Source organism: Telmatherina bonti (assembly GCF_933228915.1).
Source record: "Telmatherina bonti genome assembly, chromosome: 11".
Taxonomy (NCBI): Eukaryota; Metazoa; Chordata; class Actinopteri; order Atheriniformes; family Telmatherinidae; genus Telmatherina; species Telmatherina bonti.
In genome coordinates this window covers 36,298,710-36,317,735 of record NC_136629.1, presented here as the reverse complement: position 1 = coordinate 36,317,735, position 19,026 = coordinate 36,298,710, and the positions used below count along the sequence as shown (strand labels likewise).

General features: G+C 38.8%; 1 protein-coding gene across 1 annotated transcript in view; it reads left to right on the top strand.

Annotated features, from left to right (window-relative positions):
- Positions 1-816: 816 nt before the first annotated feature.
- ehbp1 (EH domain binding protein 1) overlaps positions 817-19,026 on the top strand; it is a 201,048-nt gene continuing 182,838 nt past the window's right edge. The window contains exons 1-2 of the mRNA XM_079249296.1: positions 817-1,132; positions 2,932-3,409. Coding sequence (XP_079105422.1) covers positions 3,306-3,409 — 104 coding nt within the window. The 5' untranslated portion in view covers positions 817-1,132; positions 2,932-3,305. The remainder of the gene's footprint in view (positions 1,133-2,931; positions 3,410-19,026) is intronic.

Genomic DNA, 19,026 nt, shown 5'->3' with positions numbered 1-19,026 from the left:
GATGGATGGCTGGTGTTTCATTTCCAATGTGAAAAAAACCTCTTGGCATGTAGGAGTGCGAGGTTAATAATCGCTTATGAATGTGACAGGGTCTGGAAATGGTATTCTTATGTTGGTCAGGAAAAAAACTGCTTAAAAAGGAGCTTCCTATTGTAACTAAATGTGTTGTTTACATCCTCACTGCAGCTGTAAAATGCAAGATATTTTTATTTTACAAACGCACAGCAAAAAGGATAACCCATACCCAGCTGTTTTATTTAATATTTGTGTAATTTACACTGTTAAATTAGTATGTTTTTTAGGTTTAGCTGGTGAATACAGTATCAATGGAGGAGATGCAAAGATTTATTTACATGTTTGATGGATGTTAGACAGTGTGAGGATAACAATACAGAAATCCCTCATAAATTAGAAAGGAAAAAAAAAACAAAAATAGCACGAAAATGGATGTTGCCCGCCAGCGTTTCTTCAGCTTTTAGTCATCCAGGTGGCAGACGAGATGAGGAAAAGTTGCATCAAGGAAGCGACATTAACATAAGGCCTAAACCGGAAATAGGGTGATTAGTCTTCAAAATAAAACCAATTTAACGTCATTACATCAAAATGGAGAAACATGTATTAATACATCACTTTGTGAAGTCAAAGGGAAATATATGTTCTAGTTTTACTTTAATATAAAACGTCACACGCATCTACTTCTTTTGTTACCAGTTTATTCCGAAAAAAAGAATAAGTAGCGGATTTATTTTGACTACCTCAAATCATTCGTCGATTACAATTTGGGTAACTTTACTACCTTAAAAGAAAACAGGTCGGTCAAAGTATCAGCAACTACAGCACTACTTTGCTGAGGGAATACTTCTAATAAGTGGTCGTGCTTTTGTTCGACTTATTTGCGGGACAAATGCGGGGGAATGCAGTTTGTGTCTTCGTGTTGAGACGAGGTAGTGACCGGCGGAGAGACTGTCTCAACGGTTAAGCAACGGTTTCCGCTCGCGCCGTGTTGTGATGGATGCTAGCGGGGCTAGCTGCTAGCTGTTAGCTCATGTCGCTTTTAGGATAATTAGCCAGCCATCAGGCTGCTAACAGACCAGCTCTCCATCTCTTCCATAAAGGAAAGAATCGCAGCAAGGTGAGTGTTTTCTCTCTAGCTTTGGAACGGATTCAGCTCTGTTAGCGGAACAGCAGGGCTCAGACTATTCCCTGGATTCACACATTCCATCAAATGTTTTATGGTTTTTTTTTTTTTTTTAAAAAACATGTTGGCTCGAGCCGTAGTTTCGCATGGTGTCTCGCGACACGTGATGTCATCGCCTTATATCGCTGTATATTTTAACCAGAGGCGCCAAATGGGGGGGGGAAAGTTGGGAAGATAGGGCCCCAAAAAGATGCACAAACTATGTAAGAAAATTATTAAACCTTCATTAGAAATCATAAATACTTTTTTTAAAGGTTGTAATAACATATAGCAGGAATATAAACTGATTAACCATTTATATTAAAATAACATAGATGTATGCACTGTGATTTAACCCTTTATAGTGTACTCAGTGGGTACGGTTACATGGTGTTTTTTAAATTCGGAATTAAATAATTCGGAATTAACTTATTCTCCTACGAGTTTACATGAAAGTAATACTTCCGAAATGAAGGTTTACATGAAACACGTCCTCACTTAATTCCTCTTTAGACCGGGTTGGGAAGGGTTCTAATTGGACAGAGGGTAAAAAACAAAGTTCGCTCCCTGCTTCGCGTCTTTTCAGTCGTAACTTGTAAAAACTACATAATAAGTACCAGTTTTGGCACTATTTTTATTATAAATATGAAATATCAGCTCAACACGAGCATGCTACTTCACTTTTTGCAGCAACTGAGAAGGAGAAGAAAGATAGACCACCAAACACGGGAGGTGAAACAACGCGCGTCATCTGCTCAGAATGACCAGAATTAACTTAGAGCGGAATTAAGGTTTACATGACAGAGGAATGAAATAGTTCGGAATTAAAATGCCAATAAACTAGCCACTTACATCAGAATTAAGTTTAATTTCGAATAAAAAATTATCATAAGGAATTAAGTGTTTACATGGTCATTTTTAATCGGTTTAGAGCAGAATGAACTTTTATTCGGAATTAAACAGGAAATTCGGAATTAGAAATTTTAACCGAAACTTTTCCTTCTGGTGCTAACCACCTCCACCTTGTTTCATTAACAACAACAACAAAAAAAAGTTTCATGCTGAATATGGACGAAAACAAAGTGATCAAAAATAGTCACTTGCCCCATAAAGGGTTAAACACAGCCCTAGATCTTTATGGCCGTACAAAAGGTAATAATAAGACTTTACAGTTCAAAAACAAAACAGAGCACCATGCTCGAAAAGGAGCTGGTAAAAGAAAATTGATTGTAACATCTGCCCCCTTTTTTAAAAGAAACATAACACACCAATAAATGGTTATATATTTTCTTAGCGATACTCAATGAAAAGAGAAAAATTAATTATTTTTCCAATGAAAAGATATTGTTTGATCCGCTTGAAGCAAAAACAAAAATCTAAAATTTGGGATCAAGTGGTGGGGTCTATGCCATTGTCTTTCATCGGGCCCAAAATTCCTTGCGGCGCCCCTGATTTTAACACCCCAAGTTGGCGTGCTACACCAGCGAGTAGCCTCCCAGCACGCCGCACATTCTTCACATGAAGAAAGTGTTACGCTGCTTGGTTGTGTAAAGTTGTTATAAGATGGAAAATCCCCAGCCAGGAATAACTGAACAGCTTAACGGGGACAACATCTTTGTATCTGGGAATGCTAACATTTAGTCACTTGGCATTTAAATGTGGATTTCATACAGAGTACTGTAATGTTGGAGCTTTACAGTCTGGCTTTTTTCTGTTCTGACTTTGTCCCCCTTTTTGTTTTCTTTTTTTTTCAGGAAGATCACCAGATGGAAATATAATATTTATATCCAGAGGATTAGTCATCAAGTCTTTCAAAATTATGGAGTACTTTTCCTCTTAGCATCATGCACGCCATTAAGTCAGACCTGGACTGCTGCAGGGATTTCATGCCTTTACATCTGGATTCATCCGGCAGTTTGTAAAGATCAGCACCCAATACTGGATGTACAGTCTTATCCATCTGTTTCTTCTTTCAGGGTGCTTCAGATGAAACATTAACTATGGGTCCATGCGGTTTGGACATGCTCAGATTCTTATAAACATTCGCGTGACTTTTGTTTTAAGGAAGCCCAAAGAAGGAAGTCCAGGACGGGTTAGGCTCCCAGAAACGGCCCGTTCTTAAAGAATCATGGCCTCGGTTTGGAAGAGACTGCAACGTGTGGGGAAGCACGCATCCAAATTCCAGTTTGTGGCTTCGTATCAGGAACTTATGGTGGAATGCACAAAGAAATGGTGAGTTTACTGGTGGTAACAGGCGACCACGGTGCTGTCATTGAAGCCTTCATGAAGGCAGCGTCTCTGTCTGTGCTGGAATGCTGAGCTCATTCCTGGTGGCCATAATTCACACACAAACGCACAATCTCCTCGATGTCCAGTCATGTCTCTGTGCTCGGAGGGGCGTGGCTGTCCTGTGAAAATGCTATGCTTTACATTTTGTGTACCACTGCTGATTTTTTTTATGAATCTTTAATCAAAGAGGCTGACTAGCAGCAACAGACAGGGTTTCCCTCACTTTCTTGATATGTTTCTAGAGAAAACACCGACATCTATCAGCTTTAGGGACGCTGTAGAGCCGAAGTCTCCCACCATGTGGCTTTTATAACGGCTCAGATCAATTTGCCGGCTTACCTACAGGATTGTTTTGAGCAGAGAATTAGCAAATAACAAAAATAATGTAACATTGAAAGAAAAATATAAGTAGCAAGCTGAAGATGAGCAAAAAAAGCAATTTTATAACCTTTATGGAAAGCAGGATATGAAAAATGTGCATTAAAGAAGTTGTTTAAGTCCACAAACGTAACTTTAGTTGCAGGTTTTGGGGAAACTAGCAATAATACTAGCATGGCATACTCAAAAGAATCATCATATTTACATTTTGGAGCGTTTATTATAGGACTTACTATGGAGGAAATAAGAGATGTCTTTTTCCAACAAATAACAAACATCCCAGCTCTGCAAACTGCTTCAGTTCCAGCTAACTCGGCCATTTGTGATGTTTACAGTCGTGAGCAGATAGTGATGATGGTGTGATGGTCTAAGTTTACTACTTTTATTCGGTAAATGTCTTTTATATTAATGAACAATCTGATTGTTCCCACAGACTCACTGGCTGTAGATCGGGATCTTGTTATACTGTGCATGAATGAATGATGGAATGAATTGTGTAGAAAGTGTCAACTCCTGCTTGTTGCAGCTTGTTTGACAACCATCCAGCCAGCGGTTCAGAGCATCTATGATACATAGATTTAGACTTAAGTCGTCACTACTTCTTATAAGATGTGCAGACTAACAGGAATGGTGACAGCGCATGACATAACTGCATTTTAGCCCAAAATACTTGTAAACGTAATAATTAAGGTCAGCCCAAAGAGGTGGGCAAGCTGCTGGGTGTGTTTTCAACAGGGTAAATGCTGCGCTGGAGCCTGCAGGCATGTGTCCTGCAGTGAGGGAGAAGCCGGGGCGTGTAAAGCGAAGATGTAGCCTGCAGGCACAGATTCTCCAGTGGCTTGCTGTAGGCGTGACTAACACGGCACCACAGAGCTTCGACCTGGGACAGATGTTAACGTGTTGGAGAATGGAATGAGAAAAATGTACATCTCTTAGCAGAGCAAAGGGTGGGCGGCCCCACTGCGTAGTCGGTACACTCTGTTTTGGATTTTAAGTTTGGCTTTTTTATTGTCAGTAGATAGAAGAAACACCAACACGCAGCATTTAGTAGTTATGTTTCTGTCAGACTGTATAGTTTTAAAAGGTAAAGCTTGAAACTCCATGCAGAGTGTTTTCATGTCAGAGTCAGGATGTGTCTGATGTTGCTGTCTGTGAGCCAGTGGTCAGTGTTTTATGCTAATTGTCAGCTTTACTACAGAAAATAACTCTTTAAATCATGTTTATGTGAATGTGTTTAAGAGGGTGTTGCTGCGAGGGTTTTGCCTTTCTTGGGCTGCATCCGTTCGGTCCGGAAGTGTTGCTGTGAACATTTTCCACCTTCATAAACTGAAAACAGACTCCAGAACTCAAATCTGTCTCAGATTCTGAAACCATAGATATCTCACACATTTTTAACTTTGAAAGCGTCATACACACTTTATACACACTTGCTCAACACTTCAACTCTCAAGAGAATAAACCCGTCAAGTGCTGATAATTTTCGTAACACTTTATTTAATCAGAAGGGTTCGGAGGTCCTCAGCTGTCATTACCGTGTCTCACATGAACAGCCACTGCAGTCCTCGTGTCTCGTCTGTTTTTCAGGTTTTACAAGTATTTGTCTTCACTAAATGATTTGTTAATCAATGGCTACGGTTATGTGATGTTTTTTAATTAAAAATTAATCATTCAGAATTAAATAATTGGGAATTAACGTGTTCTCCTATGAGTTTACATGAAAATAACAATTCTGAATGACTGTTTACATGAAACACGTCCTCACTTAATGCCTCTTTAGAGCGGCGGGTTGGGAAGGGTTCTGATTGGACAGACGCACCGTCTGTCCAATCAGACATACGTCCAATACGTGACGTATGACGTATACCGAAAAAAACAAAGTTGACTCCCTGCTTCTTGTCTTTTCAGTCGTAACTTGTAAGAACTACATAATAAGTTCCAGTTTCACCGCTATTTTTATTAAAAATGGGAAGTAGCAGCTCAACACCAGCATACTACTTCACTTTCTGCAGAAGAAAGATAGACCACCGAACACGGGAGGCAAAACAACGCGCGTCATCGGGACAGGACAAGGTAACGAGCATGCTCAGAACAACTGGAATTAACTTAGAGAGGAATTAATGTTTACATGACAGAGGAATTAAATAGTTCGGAACTAAAATGGGAATAAACCAGACACTTACATCAGAATTAAGTTTAATTCCGAATAGAGATTTGCATTAGGAATTGGGTGTTTACATGGTTGTTTTTCATCAGTTTGAAGCAGAATGAACTTTATTCAGAATTAAAGAGGAATTAAAACTTGCATGTAAACGTAATAAATGTTACTTTTTCTCAAATGCAGCTATAAATAAAAAGCAACAGTGTCAACCAGGCGGATGGGGGAGCTCAGCTTGCAAGCGATGATAAAGGTGTTCCCAAGCATCCCTGTCTTTGTAAGCATCTTACAAAGATCATTTGTGGTGATTCATTTATTTTCCAGCCATTTCAGCAAAACTAGGTACTTCATAATTATACAAATGGATTTCATGTCATTTATCCTGTAGAATTCCTCTTTTTTTCCTCAGCATTTAGTTTTTTTTATTGGACCACCCAATAAAGTTTGGATTCATCTTTTGTATGGAAGGATGTGCAGGCAGCTGTTCCTTACTTATTTTATATTATTTTTAGGGTAGTTTGTGGATTTTACTGTAAATTTGTCCTGCTTTGACTAATCTGTAGAGTTAAGCACATGAAATATGATTATTTTCTGCCATTCATGTCTGTGTTCCAGCATATTTAATAGTTTTCAAGCAGAATAAAGTTTACATTGCAATAGTTTTTCTTTTTATTTAGACTTTCCAACTCCAGCAGCTGTGAGTGACCACAGTTTTCCTTGATTTATTTAATCTGAATAGTTGTTAACTTCATTTCAGTATCGCATCAGGCTTCTGTTTTGTGAATTAGACATTAAACTTTTCTCCAAATTAAAATGAAAGAGGATTTCTGTAGTTATTGTTGTTGGAATATTTGAAACCAATAGACAATATTTGCATTTCCATGACAGGTTTTTGCTAAATAAAAGCAGTATTTCTAAAATGTTGACAAACTACAGTTGATTCAGGGTTTTCCACCCGCTGTGGTGGATTGTCCATGGCTTTCTGAAGCACTTCTCCCTTGTTTCTCTTTCTAATTCATTATGAACTCATTTCACTGTTGTTTGCAATCAAGGGTGGAAGGTATATTTTTGTCTTTAATAAGACGAAGTGCAGACCAGGTTCATAGTTAGTAAAAAATTCTCATTTTGATCTTGGTGTTGACACAATGGAAGCTCAGTGGATGACATGCAAAGTATTCTGCTTCACTTTTAGTGCATGTACACACCAGATCGGATTAGATTAGTTCCTATGTAAACAGCTACCTTAAAATCTTAAATTTTAATGATTTCTAACCAAATGGGGTAAAACTGTCCACGTAAACAGTAAAACTCTCCACGTACATGTTGAAACTGTCCATGTGAACGCTAACTCTCCACGTAAATGGTAAAACTCTCCACGTAAATGGTAAAACTCTCCACGTAAATGGTGAAACTCTCCACGTAAATGGTAAAACTCTCCACGTAAATGGTAAAACTCTCCACGTAAACGGTAAAACTCTCCACGTAAACGGTAAAACTGTCCACGTAAACGGTAAAATTGTCCACGTAAACGGTAAAACTCTCCACATAAACTGTGAACTTCCATGTAAATGGTAAAACTCTCCTCATAAACGGTAAAACTGTCCACGTAAACGGTAAAACTGTCCACGTAAACGGTAAAACTCTCCACGTAAACGGTAAAACTCTCCACGTAAACGGTAAAACTCTCCACATAAACTGTGAACTTCCATGTAAATGGTAAAACTCTCCTCATAAACGGTAAAACTGTCCACATAAACGGTAAAACTGTCCACGTAAACGGTAAAACTGTCCACGTAAACGGTAAAACTGTCCACGTAAACGGTAAAACTCTCCACGTAAACGGTGAAACTCCACGTAAATGGTGAAACTCCACGTAAACGGTGAAACTCTCCACGTAAACGGTAAAACTCTCCACGTAAACGGTGAAACTCCACGTAAACGGTGAAACTCCACGTAAACGGTGAAACTCCACGTAAACGGTGAAACTCCACGTAAACGGTGAAACTCTCCACGTACACGTTGAAACTGTCCATGTGAATGCTAACTCTCCACGTAAATGGTAAAACTGTCCACGTAAACGGTAAAACTCCACGTAAACGGTGAAACTCTCCACGTAAACGGTAAAACTCTCCACGTAAACGGTGAAACTCCACGTAAACGGTGAAACTCCACGTAAACGGTGAAACTCCACGTAAACAGTAAAACTCTCCACGTACACGTTGAAACTGTCCATGTGAATGCTAACTCTCCACGTAAATGGTAAAACTGTCCACGTAAACGGTAAAACTCCACGTAAACAGTGAAACTCTCCATGTAAACGGTAAAACTCTCCACATAAACTGTGAACTTCCATGTAAATGGTAAAACTCTCCTCGTAAACGGTAAAACTGTCCACATAAATGGTAAAACTGTCCACGTAAATGGTAAAACTCTCCACGTAAATGGTGAAACTCTACGTAAACGGTGAAACTGTCCTCATAAACAGTAAAACTCTCCATGGAAACGGTAAAACTCTCCACGGAAACGGTAAAACTCTCCACGGAAATGGTAAAACTCTCCACGGAAACGGTAAAACTCTTCACGTAAACGGTGAAACTGAAGGTACCTTCAGAAAATATAATATTTTCACTTTGTAGGTAGTTTTATCCAGACTGATTTAGAGGTGAGAAATGTATAGCGGCAGCCAAAGTGGGTTCAGTATTTTGCCAAAAGACACATCATCATGTAAACTGTGGGAGTTGGGGATGAAACCAGGAGCTTTAGGAACTTTTGAGCTCCTTGCATCCTCCACGAGAAGCAAAAACTTTGTTCTTTCTCTCGAGGTTGCAAATGCAAAACAAAAAATTATTTTTTATCTGGTCGATTCATACTCTACCTCAGTGTTTCTTAGTTCCAGTCCTGTATGTTTTAGACATGTTCCCCCAAAGCACCTGAGTCAGATTATTGAACTTCTTCTAAGTTCTTTGCAGCCTGTAAATGAGCCCCTTATTTCATCATGTTATTTCATATTAAACAAGTAAGCTCTTCCGTGGCAGGTTTTGTACGTAACCTTGTCTTTAAATGCATCATGTAAAAATTGTTCATTTTTTTCTCTCCACCTCAATCAGCTTTTTATTAAAACTGTCCGTTCAACATGAACAGAATGCAGAAGCAGAAACTGGCCGCTTCTTGCTTTTCCGTGTTGAGCACATCCACGTCAGTTGTCCGACCAATCACACAGCACTTCTCAGAGCGTCTTGAGAAGAAAGTTCTGTCGAGAACAAGTCTCAAGCTGTCCAATCACGTCCACCAGAACAAAATGACATCATTTGACGTGACAACAAGACATAAGTTCTTGCTTCTTGTACGCAACAGGCTTAAATCGTATATTCCCCCCACAGAGACATCTCTATAAATGTGTTCTTTTAGAGGGCCTGTTAGGGCTGGGCGATATATCGAATATACTCGATATATCGTTGCTAGTCCCCTGTGCGAATATAGAAAATGCCTATATTCGTCATATTCGAGTATCCTGTTGTCACGCAGTTGTTTTTAGCTGTGGGCGGGGTTTCCTCCCTCCTCCTCGACTCTGCACCACTTTGCACAGAGAGTTAGAACAAGCGCACCTCATTACGTACATAACGTGAGCTACGTGCTACGTCATGAGAAGCAGCGTGTAGCCACTGTTGCCAACTTGGCGACTTTCTCGCTCAATCTGGCGACTTTTTTTGTGGAAAGCGACAAATCTAGCGACTTTTACTGGAGTTATTGGAGACTTTCCTGGTGTTTTGCCGACTGACTTTAAAGCGCATATTGTAAAGTTATTGTCAGAAGGAGAGTCTCTCCCCGTCCTAAAGCACTCAGTCGCTCCGGCTGCAGCTGCAGCCAGTCAGAGGAGCAGAGAGGACACCTGCACGACTCCACCTACAGTCACAATGAACGGCCAAATCCGCCACTGATCCCGCTCTGGATTACAGAGTGGGACGTAAATTACAAAGTTTTTCACGTCACGCAAAAATAATTAATCATATTTGATTACATTCACATCCTCTGTCACTTACTCACCTCATCCACTGTGTGTGTGACGCATATTTATCTAGCTTGTCATGTCTCTAGAAAGTACAGAAAGGAGTGGGAATCAAATCCTGAATTAAAAACTGTCTGAAGCCGTTTATTGGAGACGATACGAGGACATTCTGCCTGTATTATAAGACTGATTTCTACGCTAAACTCTGCGATTAAAAAAATACACGACAACTCAAAAACGTAACCATAAAGCAAAGCCTTATAATAGTTCAACCCAAAGCAAGCTGAAACAAAAAAAAAAGACTAAACTAAAAGTAAGAAAACTACACAAATTAAAAAAAACATAAATGTTTCTCTGTCAAAGTGTCTTATTTGGGTCACTGAGCAGTCCCAAGCCCAGAAAAAGGAGGAGAGTTAAACATGCAGCTAGCTATTCCACAAAACATAAGAATCCTTTGGTTAAATTTGATAATCTAACATTTAATAAAGGAGGACAAAGCTGATTTATGTGGTTTTAATGGTATTCAAAATAATTTTTCAAAAGGATAGGCTGTTTCAGTGGCAAAAATGAAAAGAATAGAAGAAAAATAGTACAGGACCCTTCATCTGGCGGTGGTTTGGATACCGGAGGGAAGATGTTTACCAAACAACTGTCGTATGCAAAGTATGTCGCAAAAGTGTCGCCACAAAAGGTAGCAGTACCACAAATTTATTTCATCATCTGAAAAGTACGCCCTAGAGCACCTATTTTCATAAGTTGCATTTATTACATCATGTAAAGGCACTTTATTTTATTTTAAAATGACATGTTTCTGCCACTGCTTTAACTGTTCAAGAAATACGGTTTTGATCAATTTGCTTCATTAAATTTCATCCTTTTGGCATTAATGTTTAAAATCAGCATATCTTAATGCAGTATGAAGAATTATGTTTTAATGGAGACACAAAATCATCTTACTGATGTGATTGTATGCACCAAAGCATTAATTTAAGGCTAAGGTAAATATCGAGATATATATCGTATATCGTGACATGCCATAAAAATATCGGGATATTACTGAACGGTCATATCGCCCAGCCCTACCTGTTGTGTAAGTCAGCAGCGTAGGAATCTGCTCATTTTCTTACCAATAAGTCTGTGGATTGCCCTGATATATGCTTGATAAACAGTACTTGTTATAAGTAAAGTCATTTCTTCATTTTCCATCTCATGGTGCCTTTATTCCCTGAATTTAAAGCCTGGATGTCCAGCTAAAGAGCCAAAATATTAAACATGTTAATTTAGGTTTGATTCTTGGACGTCTTGCATTGATTACCATGAACTTTTCCATTTTTCCCTGAGCATGTCATGCTCTGTTTTTCTTGTTGTTCCCTTCATGAGATGTCGCAAGATCCAAAAGTGTGAAAGCAAACCCGTTCCCCATGCGAAGCGTGACACAGATGGTTGAGTAACAGCAGACTGTTTCTCTGCAGTTGACCAACATGTGTCAGGCTGTGACATGTTGTCCTCTGTTGAGCCGTTGTGCATCATGGCGAGCGTCCATCACGTCTGTGCCAAGAAAACATTTTCTGACGTGGCTCTTCTTTCTGTTCAGATTTGGAGGCCTAGACGGACTCCTGAGTCCACGTTTGGCAACAGGACACAGTTCCACTGCCAGGTAGTCGTGCAGGGCAGCGTTTATGTTGCAGGATTATTGAGGCCTTGGAGAAAAATCCCCTTTTTCTCTGTATTTAATTTCTTAATATTTTTCTTTTCCTCACTTTCTTTCTGGTTTCCTTTACTAGAACTTTGTATATCTTGTTTTTGTGAGTACTTTTACTGCCACCTTCTTTTTATCACTACAGCTACTTTGGATGCGTAATGTGCCATCTTGTGTACCTCACGATTTAATTTCAGGGTGCTACGATTATATCTTTAAACAGTTGTCAGGATTTACAAAGCATAATTTTTTTCATAGTTTTTTTTTATTTTTATTATTGTACTTTGTTTAAATAACCAAAGAAAAGTATCCCCCCTATTTTTTGTTATTCTCGAACCATAAATAAATCCAACTCATATAAAACACATTTTTCATATTTTGTTACATTTTTTGCTATGGTATTTAGAGGCAAAATGTTGTAGACTTAGAACAAGCAGCAACTTTTTTCTCTTTTAACCTGGTCTGGGAATGCATGGGATGTTTAAATGCTTTATGGGAATTACAGTTACGTTTATTTAGGCTTTAAACAACTTGCATACAGAGTAAGCTTTGTCCAGGCCTTGTAGGTTCTCATGTAAATGTTAGCCTTCAAACCTAATGAGTAAATCTCACATTTACAGTGAGCTTCTCTGTTGTTTACCCTTTGTTGACTGGACACTTAGGGCAGAAATGTCCAAAGTTGGTCCTTGAGTGGCACAATCCTGCAGATCAAGAGTTTTACTCAGTGATTCATTAATTTCAGTCATGTGTATTTAAACAGGGAGACATAGAAAACCTGCTGAGTTGTGGCCCTTGTGGTCTGGAGCTGGACACCCGGAGGTCCATCCTCCTGAAGTGTCTGGGTGTTACACACAACTTTAATGTTCCTACCACACTTTACAATTATATTCCTCTCATTTACATTTTTTGAATGATACTAGCTTTTGAACTTTTACTGATTGGAGTCGAATTGGCACATTTTTTCAGTTCAGTTAAACTCTGAACACACTCCAAATGTATTCAGTCTGTGGTTCATAGACTGTGGCTGGAATATATACCAACATTTATTAATGCTCTATATTAACTGATCTTGCTTCTGGTTATGATATGGAGCATCAAGTATCTTGCTATGAAAAGAAATAACGAGATGATGGATTTCTGTTTGCGAGAACTAATGCAGCAAGTTGGACTGGCCTGATTTTTCCTGCTTTGCCTATAGCTGCTGCTGGGGGGTGGAGGCGGGGGGTTTATCAACTTGTTTCCACACTTTATCCCACTTCTCTGCTCAGTTTCTTTCCTCCGTCCACTTTCAGGTCGCATTTTATATATGTGATGAGCAGCTAGCTTAGAGCTGCATTAGTACCAGTTAGCTTAGAGCTGCGTTAGCACCAGTAAGCTTAGAGCTGCATTAGCACCAGTTATCTTAGAGCTGCATTAGCACCAGTTATCTTTGAGCTGCGTTAGCACAAGTTAGCTAAGAACTGCGTTAGTGCCAGTTAGCTTAGAGCTGCGTTAGCACCAGTAAGCTCAGAGCTACGTTAGCACCAGCTAGCTTAGAGCTGCTTTAGCGCCAGCTAGCTCAGAGCTGCATTAGCGCCAGCTAGCTCAGAGCTGTGTTCGCACCAGTTCATTTAGAGCTGCGCTAGCACCAGTTAGATTAGAGCTGTGTTAGCACCAGCTAGCGTTGAGGGATACACAACTGGTCTATAATATCAGGCGGCTGAAAATGTCTTTTGCTTATTGTCAAGATCAACATAAATATAATTGCGATCTAATTTTGTAGTTGTTTTATTGCCCATCTCTTTTATTGACACCAACAGGAATTTACACACTCCTCCCACACAAACACACACACACACATGCACATGAAGACATGAAATTTTGCAGGGCTGTGAAGCAGTCAATGGAGTATTAAATGTGTTGAAAACTGTTTTGTTTTGCTCCTCCCTGTTGCTTTCAGGAAAAATCAGGCCAGTCTGCTAACAGGCAGACACACTTTTCTCCAGAGACTGTTCATCGTTTATCAGCATGCAGAGCAACACTGCAGAATCTGCAGGCTGATTTCTGCTGCATCTGTGTTCGGGCGGCAGTGCATTACGTTTATAACAAGAGTATCGTGCACTCATATAAGTAACTTACATACAAGGTGAATAGGTGGAGTAAAAACGCCACTAAAATCAATAAATAAGAATAGTAAAACATAGTAAGTGAAATAAAAACCAAGTGGTAAGAATAAACAACAGAATGATCATAATCATCGTCATCAGTCAGTCACATGCAGCGACTTTTAACCAGTATAGAAGGAAGATGTTGGTAGAGGGGAATTTTTATCGTCTTATTAACCCCCCTGGTACACGGTAGCCTCCTAACATTGTCTTCTTTATGTTGCCTCCTAAGTCAACATGTCCGTGGTTCCTTCTGGGTCTGATTTCACTGAGCTACACGGCTGAATGGAAGTAGTTTCTATTTGTCACATTTAGATGATTTTGTTATAGATTTTCCTGAATTTCTTTGCTCCCCTGTTCCATCCCAGTTGTATTTTAAACTTCATTTAGACAGGAGGGTTAAGTTGAGCTAACACTTATTCATGTCATAGTGATCCTTGGCAAGCTTGTTGTTGAGAGCATAATCCATCGTTTTGTTTTTGCCTGAGTACAAATCCGTATTAAGGAGTTTTCCTTTATTCTCTATTGTGAGAAAATAGAGATAAGACTCGTGCATGTGTAATGCTTTGCTCTGAGTTTGCTTTTGCAGAGTCTCAGACTAGATGTTCTGGTCACCCCATTTACTTCTGACACCAGAGGAAGTGATTAGGAAGGATTAAAAGTGTGTTTACGCTGAGCTCCAGTTTGTACAAGTATCCACTTGGATTCAGGGACAAACTGAAATGGTAAGATCAGCGAAACAATGAGATTCTATTCTTTTTTTTATTTGCACTTTTGTTGCAAACAGATTTTTCTCAAATATGGTGCAGCTTCACTTTGATCGCTTACTGAGTGACACTAATTCTGGATGTGCATCACACTGTTTGTTTGCTTGGAAAGTTAGCTTCGTCTGGGGAAATATTGAATGTAAACACACTGATTGAACTGAAAAAGCTTTAAATGTGGGCCTCGACCTCCTTCAAGTGGACTGAATAAAACAAGCAGGCATTGTGGGTAATAACAATCGAAACATACCCTAGTGTGGCATGGTAGGCGACTGGCCAGGAGAGATGGCTCGTGGTCAGATGTTGAGGGATGTGGTAAAACTTCTGAGAGAAATATCATCAATCACTGCTGGCATCTGATGCAGCTGCACGTTTTGCTTGTACGTAGTATAAACAGAAGTTGTCCCACATTAACCAACAGATGAACAAGTTTTCTCCTTCATTAATTCCTGTTGTAGCGTTGTCTCAGGTGTGGATGGAAATTCATCATATTAAAGATCTAATTCATACGAGCTATGAACACAAACGTGACGCGGATTGAAGGTGCAAGCCGCAAACTGAACTGAACCCGTACTGAATCCAGCGGGCTGTCCTGGTGTAAACACACCTTTATTCTGTAAAGCTTACGTTTCACTGCATTAAAGATGTAAATAAAACAGCTATCTCTTAAATTTTGCTTTTATTTTTAGCTACATTAACGCTTAAAGCACTGTCTGCTGGGACAACCTTGTGTTTTATCAGACTCTACTGCACCGTCCACAGTCACACTGAATGTTTACTTCACAGCATCTCTAACCACATATTCTCTAACCAAATGAAATTTGACTTGTCAGCAGAATCACACACATGCAGGGTAGTAAATCTTGTTTTCTAATGACTGTCACTTATTACCACCGCTTCCTTCTTTGCTCCCAGTAGACTTTCCCAGCAAGAAAACTTTAAATACCGAAGTCTGTTCTTCAATCTCAGTCTCACACTTCCAACCACACTTACCTTTGAACCATTTACTCTGATTAAACCTTATTTTTCTCTTCAGCTATCGTGGACTCATGTTTGGCCTCATTAAGAATCAAATCTGTCTCATCAGCATCAGCTGTTATCTCTGATTTTAGTTTAATGTGTTTATTATGTTACCAAGTTAACTTACAAGCGCTTAGTTAAGTTCTTTCATAGTCAAACAAGTTGATAATTCTGATTAGTCTGGCTGTGGTTGATTGATTCAACTCTTGGTTTCCACATACACACAGAGAATAACTGTTCTGTAATTAGATGTTCAGGTAGACTACAAGAAAGATGGCAGCAGAACCAATTCTACATGCTTTGTGGTCTCCGTTCCCTGAAGGCTGCTTTGTTGTTTCCCAGTCTGCTGTAAAGATCAATAAACTGTTCAGTGTACGTCCACGTAGAAATCTGTTCATTTCTTTTAGGTAGACATTGTGTTTGATCATTTAATACACAGCAACACTACAACAGCATAACCGGTGTTTATACCGCTGCGTATTATAGCCCTGAGTGAATCCAGAGTGTGGGAATGATTCGTGTCAAAGCTTTTACTCTGTGGTGGACGACCAGCTTCCAGGTCAACCAGTACAGTTTCCAATTCCTGAGACCTGTCTTGTAAAATTTCCCCCCTTATTTCCTTTGGTCGGTCCTCGTGTCCCTGCAGAGAAGGAGGTGTCATCAGGTGAAACATGGAATCATTTATTTCAGCTGATTTTGATCGAGAAATGGGAACCATTATTGAGTGGACAACTTTACTTTTTAAAAAAAGTTTTCCTAAATCATGAGTGTAATTTTTGGGGGGAGGAAAGTAGAAAAGATATTTTATCACTGTGTTTATCATTTGGTCATGCTTATTGCTGTGGCACTGAGCTAAACTGGGCCCAGATGTAGAGGTGTGGCACCCACAACTTCCTGACTTGCCCTGCACTTCCCGCCATCTCGAGGGATGGACATGTGGACGGAGCTGCGAGTGTTTTACCACTGAGCAAGCATCTTTCAGTGTCTCCTCTGAGAGTTCATGGTTAAATGAGTTTTTATGTCTAACTGCATCCAAACATTTAGATATATTTCCATCCGAGGGGCACTGCTATAGTTTAATTTCAGCGTTTACAGTTCTGCAGCCTGTACTTGCCCTTCTTTTGTCAGGATAAAAGTTTCTTCATGTTTGCTGCTCAGCATCAACATTTAAAACCGGCAGTGGTCTCAGGACTACGGCGAACTGCAGGAAAACCTTGAGTCAGCAAGTTTTGTGAACATTATCAAGTCATATAAACTTAATTTAACACCTTTCTTACTCACAATCAGCTCGAGCGCTCTACAAAACGAAAACACAAGACTACACACATAACTGTCTTACATATAAAGATTCTAACTCAAATTATGGCTGTGAGAGTATGCTTTTGTCCCGATTCAATTCCAAGTTCTTTGGGTGCCGATTTGATTTAAATTTTGATTCTCACAATTCTTTGATATTGTTGATTTTTGTAAACTAAAACAAAAATGTACAGAACTTTTTGCTGGATATTTTTCTTTATTTCAGTGAAAAAAAACAACACAGTTTCCAGACCATCATTGTGCTGCTATAATTCTCAAGAAGACAAGTAAGAAGATCAATAAAAATAACCAAAAATTCATAATGGATTATTTGTATTTATTTGAGAAAAAAAATCTATATTTTTTTTAAATTTTAAAATGTAAATTTGTGAAACAAAAATCCCAAAATTGGATTTTATTTTATTTTATTTATTTATTTATTTATTTATTTTTTAAATTCGATTTCCCACCCCTACCTGCACTATGTATTGTGATACAGTGTGGTTTTCAGGAAACTGTACTTTAAGACTACATTAAAAGAACGACGTGTTTCAGTCAGGAGTCGGAATGATTTGGACCAACAAGGAAAAGAATTAACATAAAAAAATTGTGTTTAAAAGGATAATTAGAGAAGTTTTATTAAACAGATATTATGAATAATATAAAACCTAAATTACGTCAAATGTTGTGAGATAAGATTAAAAATGAGTTGTATAACTGGAAGTCACAAGAAAATAGTGGGAAAATACCAAAAAACGATTTAGTTGGTGGGACGTCTTGTACCTGATTAAGTTCTGTAAAATTATTTTCATTTTCATATGAATATTTTGCTTCTGGTTTACTTATTTACTGCACTGATGTTTGGGTGAAAAGGGGCAGATAATATAAGACTTTACTTCTGCTGCTCCTTATTTCATTCAACTTTAAACTTAAAAATATGTTCAGATTTTATAATATGTTTTGATCTATTGAATGAATGAATGAATGAAAAAAATATTAAAAATACAGTTTTCAACGTATGGCTTGAATATCACTAAAAAAACACTTTATTTATAGAGCGCTTTCAAAAATCACAAGGTATCCAAAGCGCTGTACAGGTTAATAAAATAAATCAACATTAAAAGCTTGAATAAAAACAGTTAAATAGACAATATATGACGAAAAAATAAAAAACACTTCAAGGTATGCAGCTCTACTGCTGTCTTGTTAATTAACCTGCACTGATCTTACCTCTTTCTGTTCATGTTATAACTCTGGTTTGTTCATTTCCATTGGCAATAAACAGACACGTTTCTCAGGTACCCCTCATATTGATAACATGTTGAGTTCTTTTGCCTCTTGCACTGCAGGACCTGCGATGTCTCTAATGTACATTACGATGACCACGTACAAACAAAGTATTGTGCTGCTCTGATTACACATGTTGCAGGAAAGGACAGTTACTAGCCATACAATGACAAACTGCTTTCAGACGGCTCAAGCAACACTTTGAAAGCAACTTTTTCATTTGAATTAACCAGAACCTTTGGTCGCATGACTATTAAATAAACATGTTTATCATGTCTCTGATTAACTGAGATGCCATTATCGTTGCCCGTCCTTTAGTCAGTGACTGGTGAGGACACTTCGGGCTGAGGGAAGTTTGAATAATTGCGATACGTCGACAAAATTGGACGACGCCTTTTGCTACAGGAACTCCTGCAATGTAAATGTGGAGAGTTTTATCTGCTTTGTGTGTCAGTCTCAGGCTTGCTGACCCATTTCTGCTCTTATCTGCCATCTTTTTTCACACACACACACACAAACACACACACACACAGAGTCTCGCTCATCTTTCTATTGTTGCTTCCTGATCATTTTCAGGCGGCTTGTGTCAGGAGTTTTTGGGCTCATCACTGATTTACTGGAAGCAGGGTTGATTCTTTCTTACAATACATCCTGGACTTGCTTACTGGTAACAGCTTAGCAAATGTGGCTTTCTTGTTCTGCTGACAGAGTTTTCTAGTAAGTTTAGCAACAGAATGTTACCTTTTTCTATAAATGTCACCTATAGTGTAGAAAAGTGCTATAAAAGTACCATTTTCATGCTAATTATTTC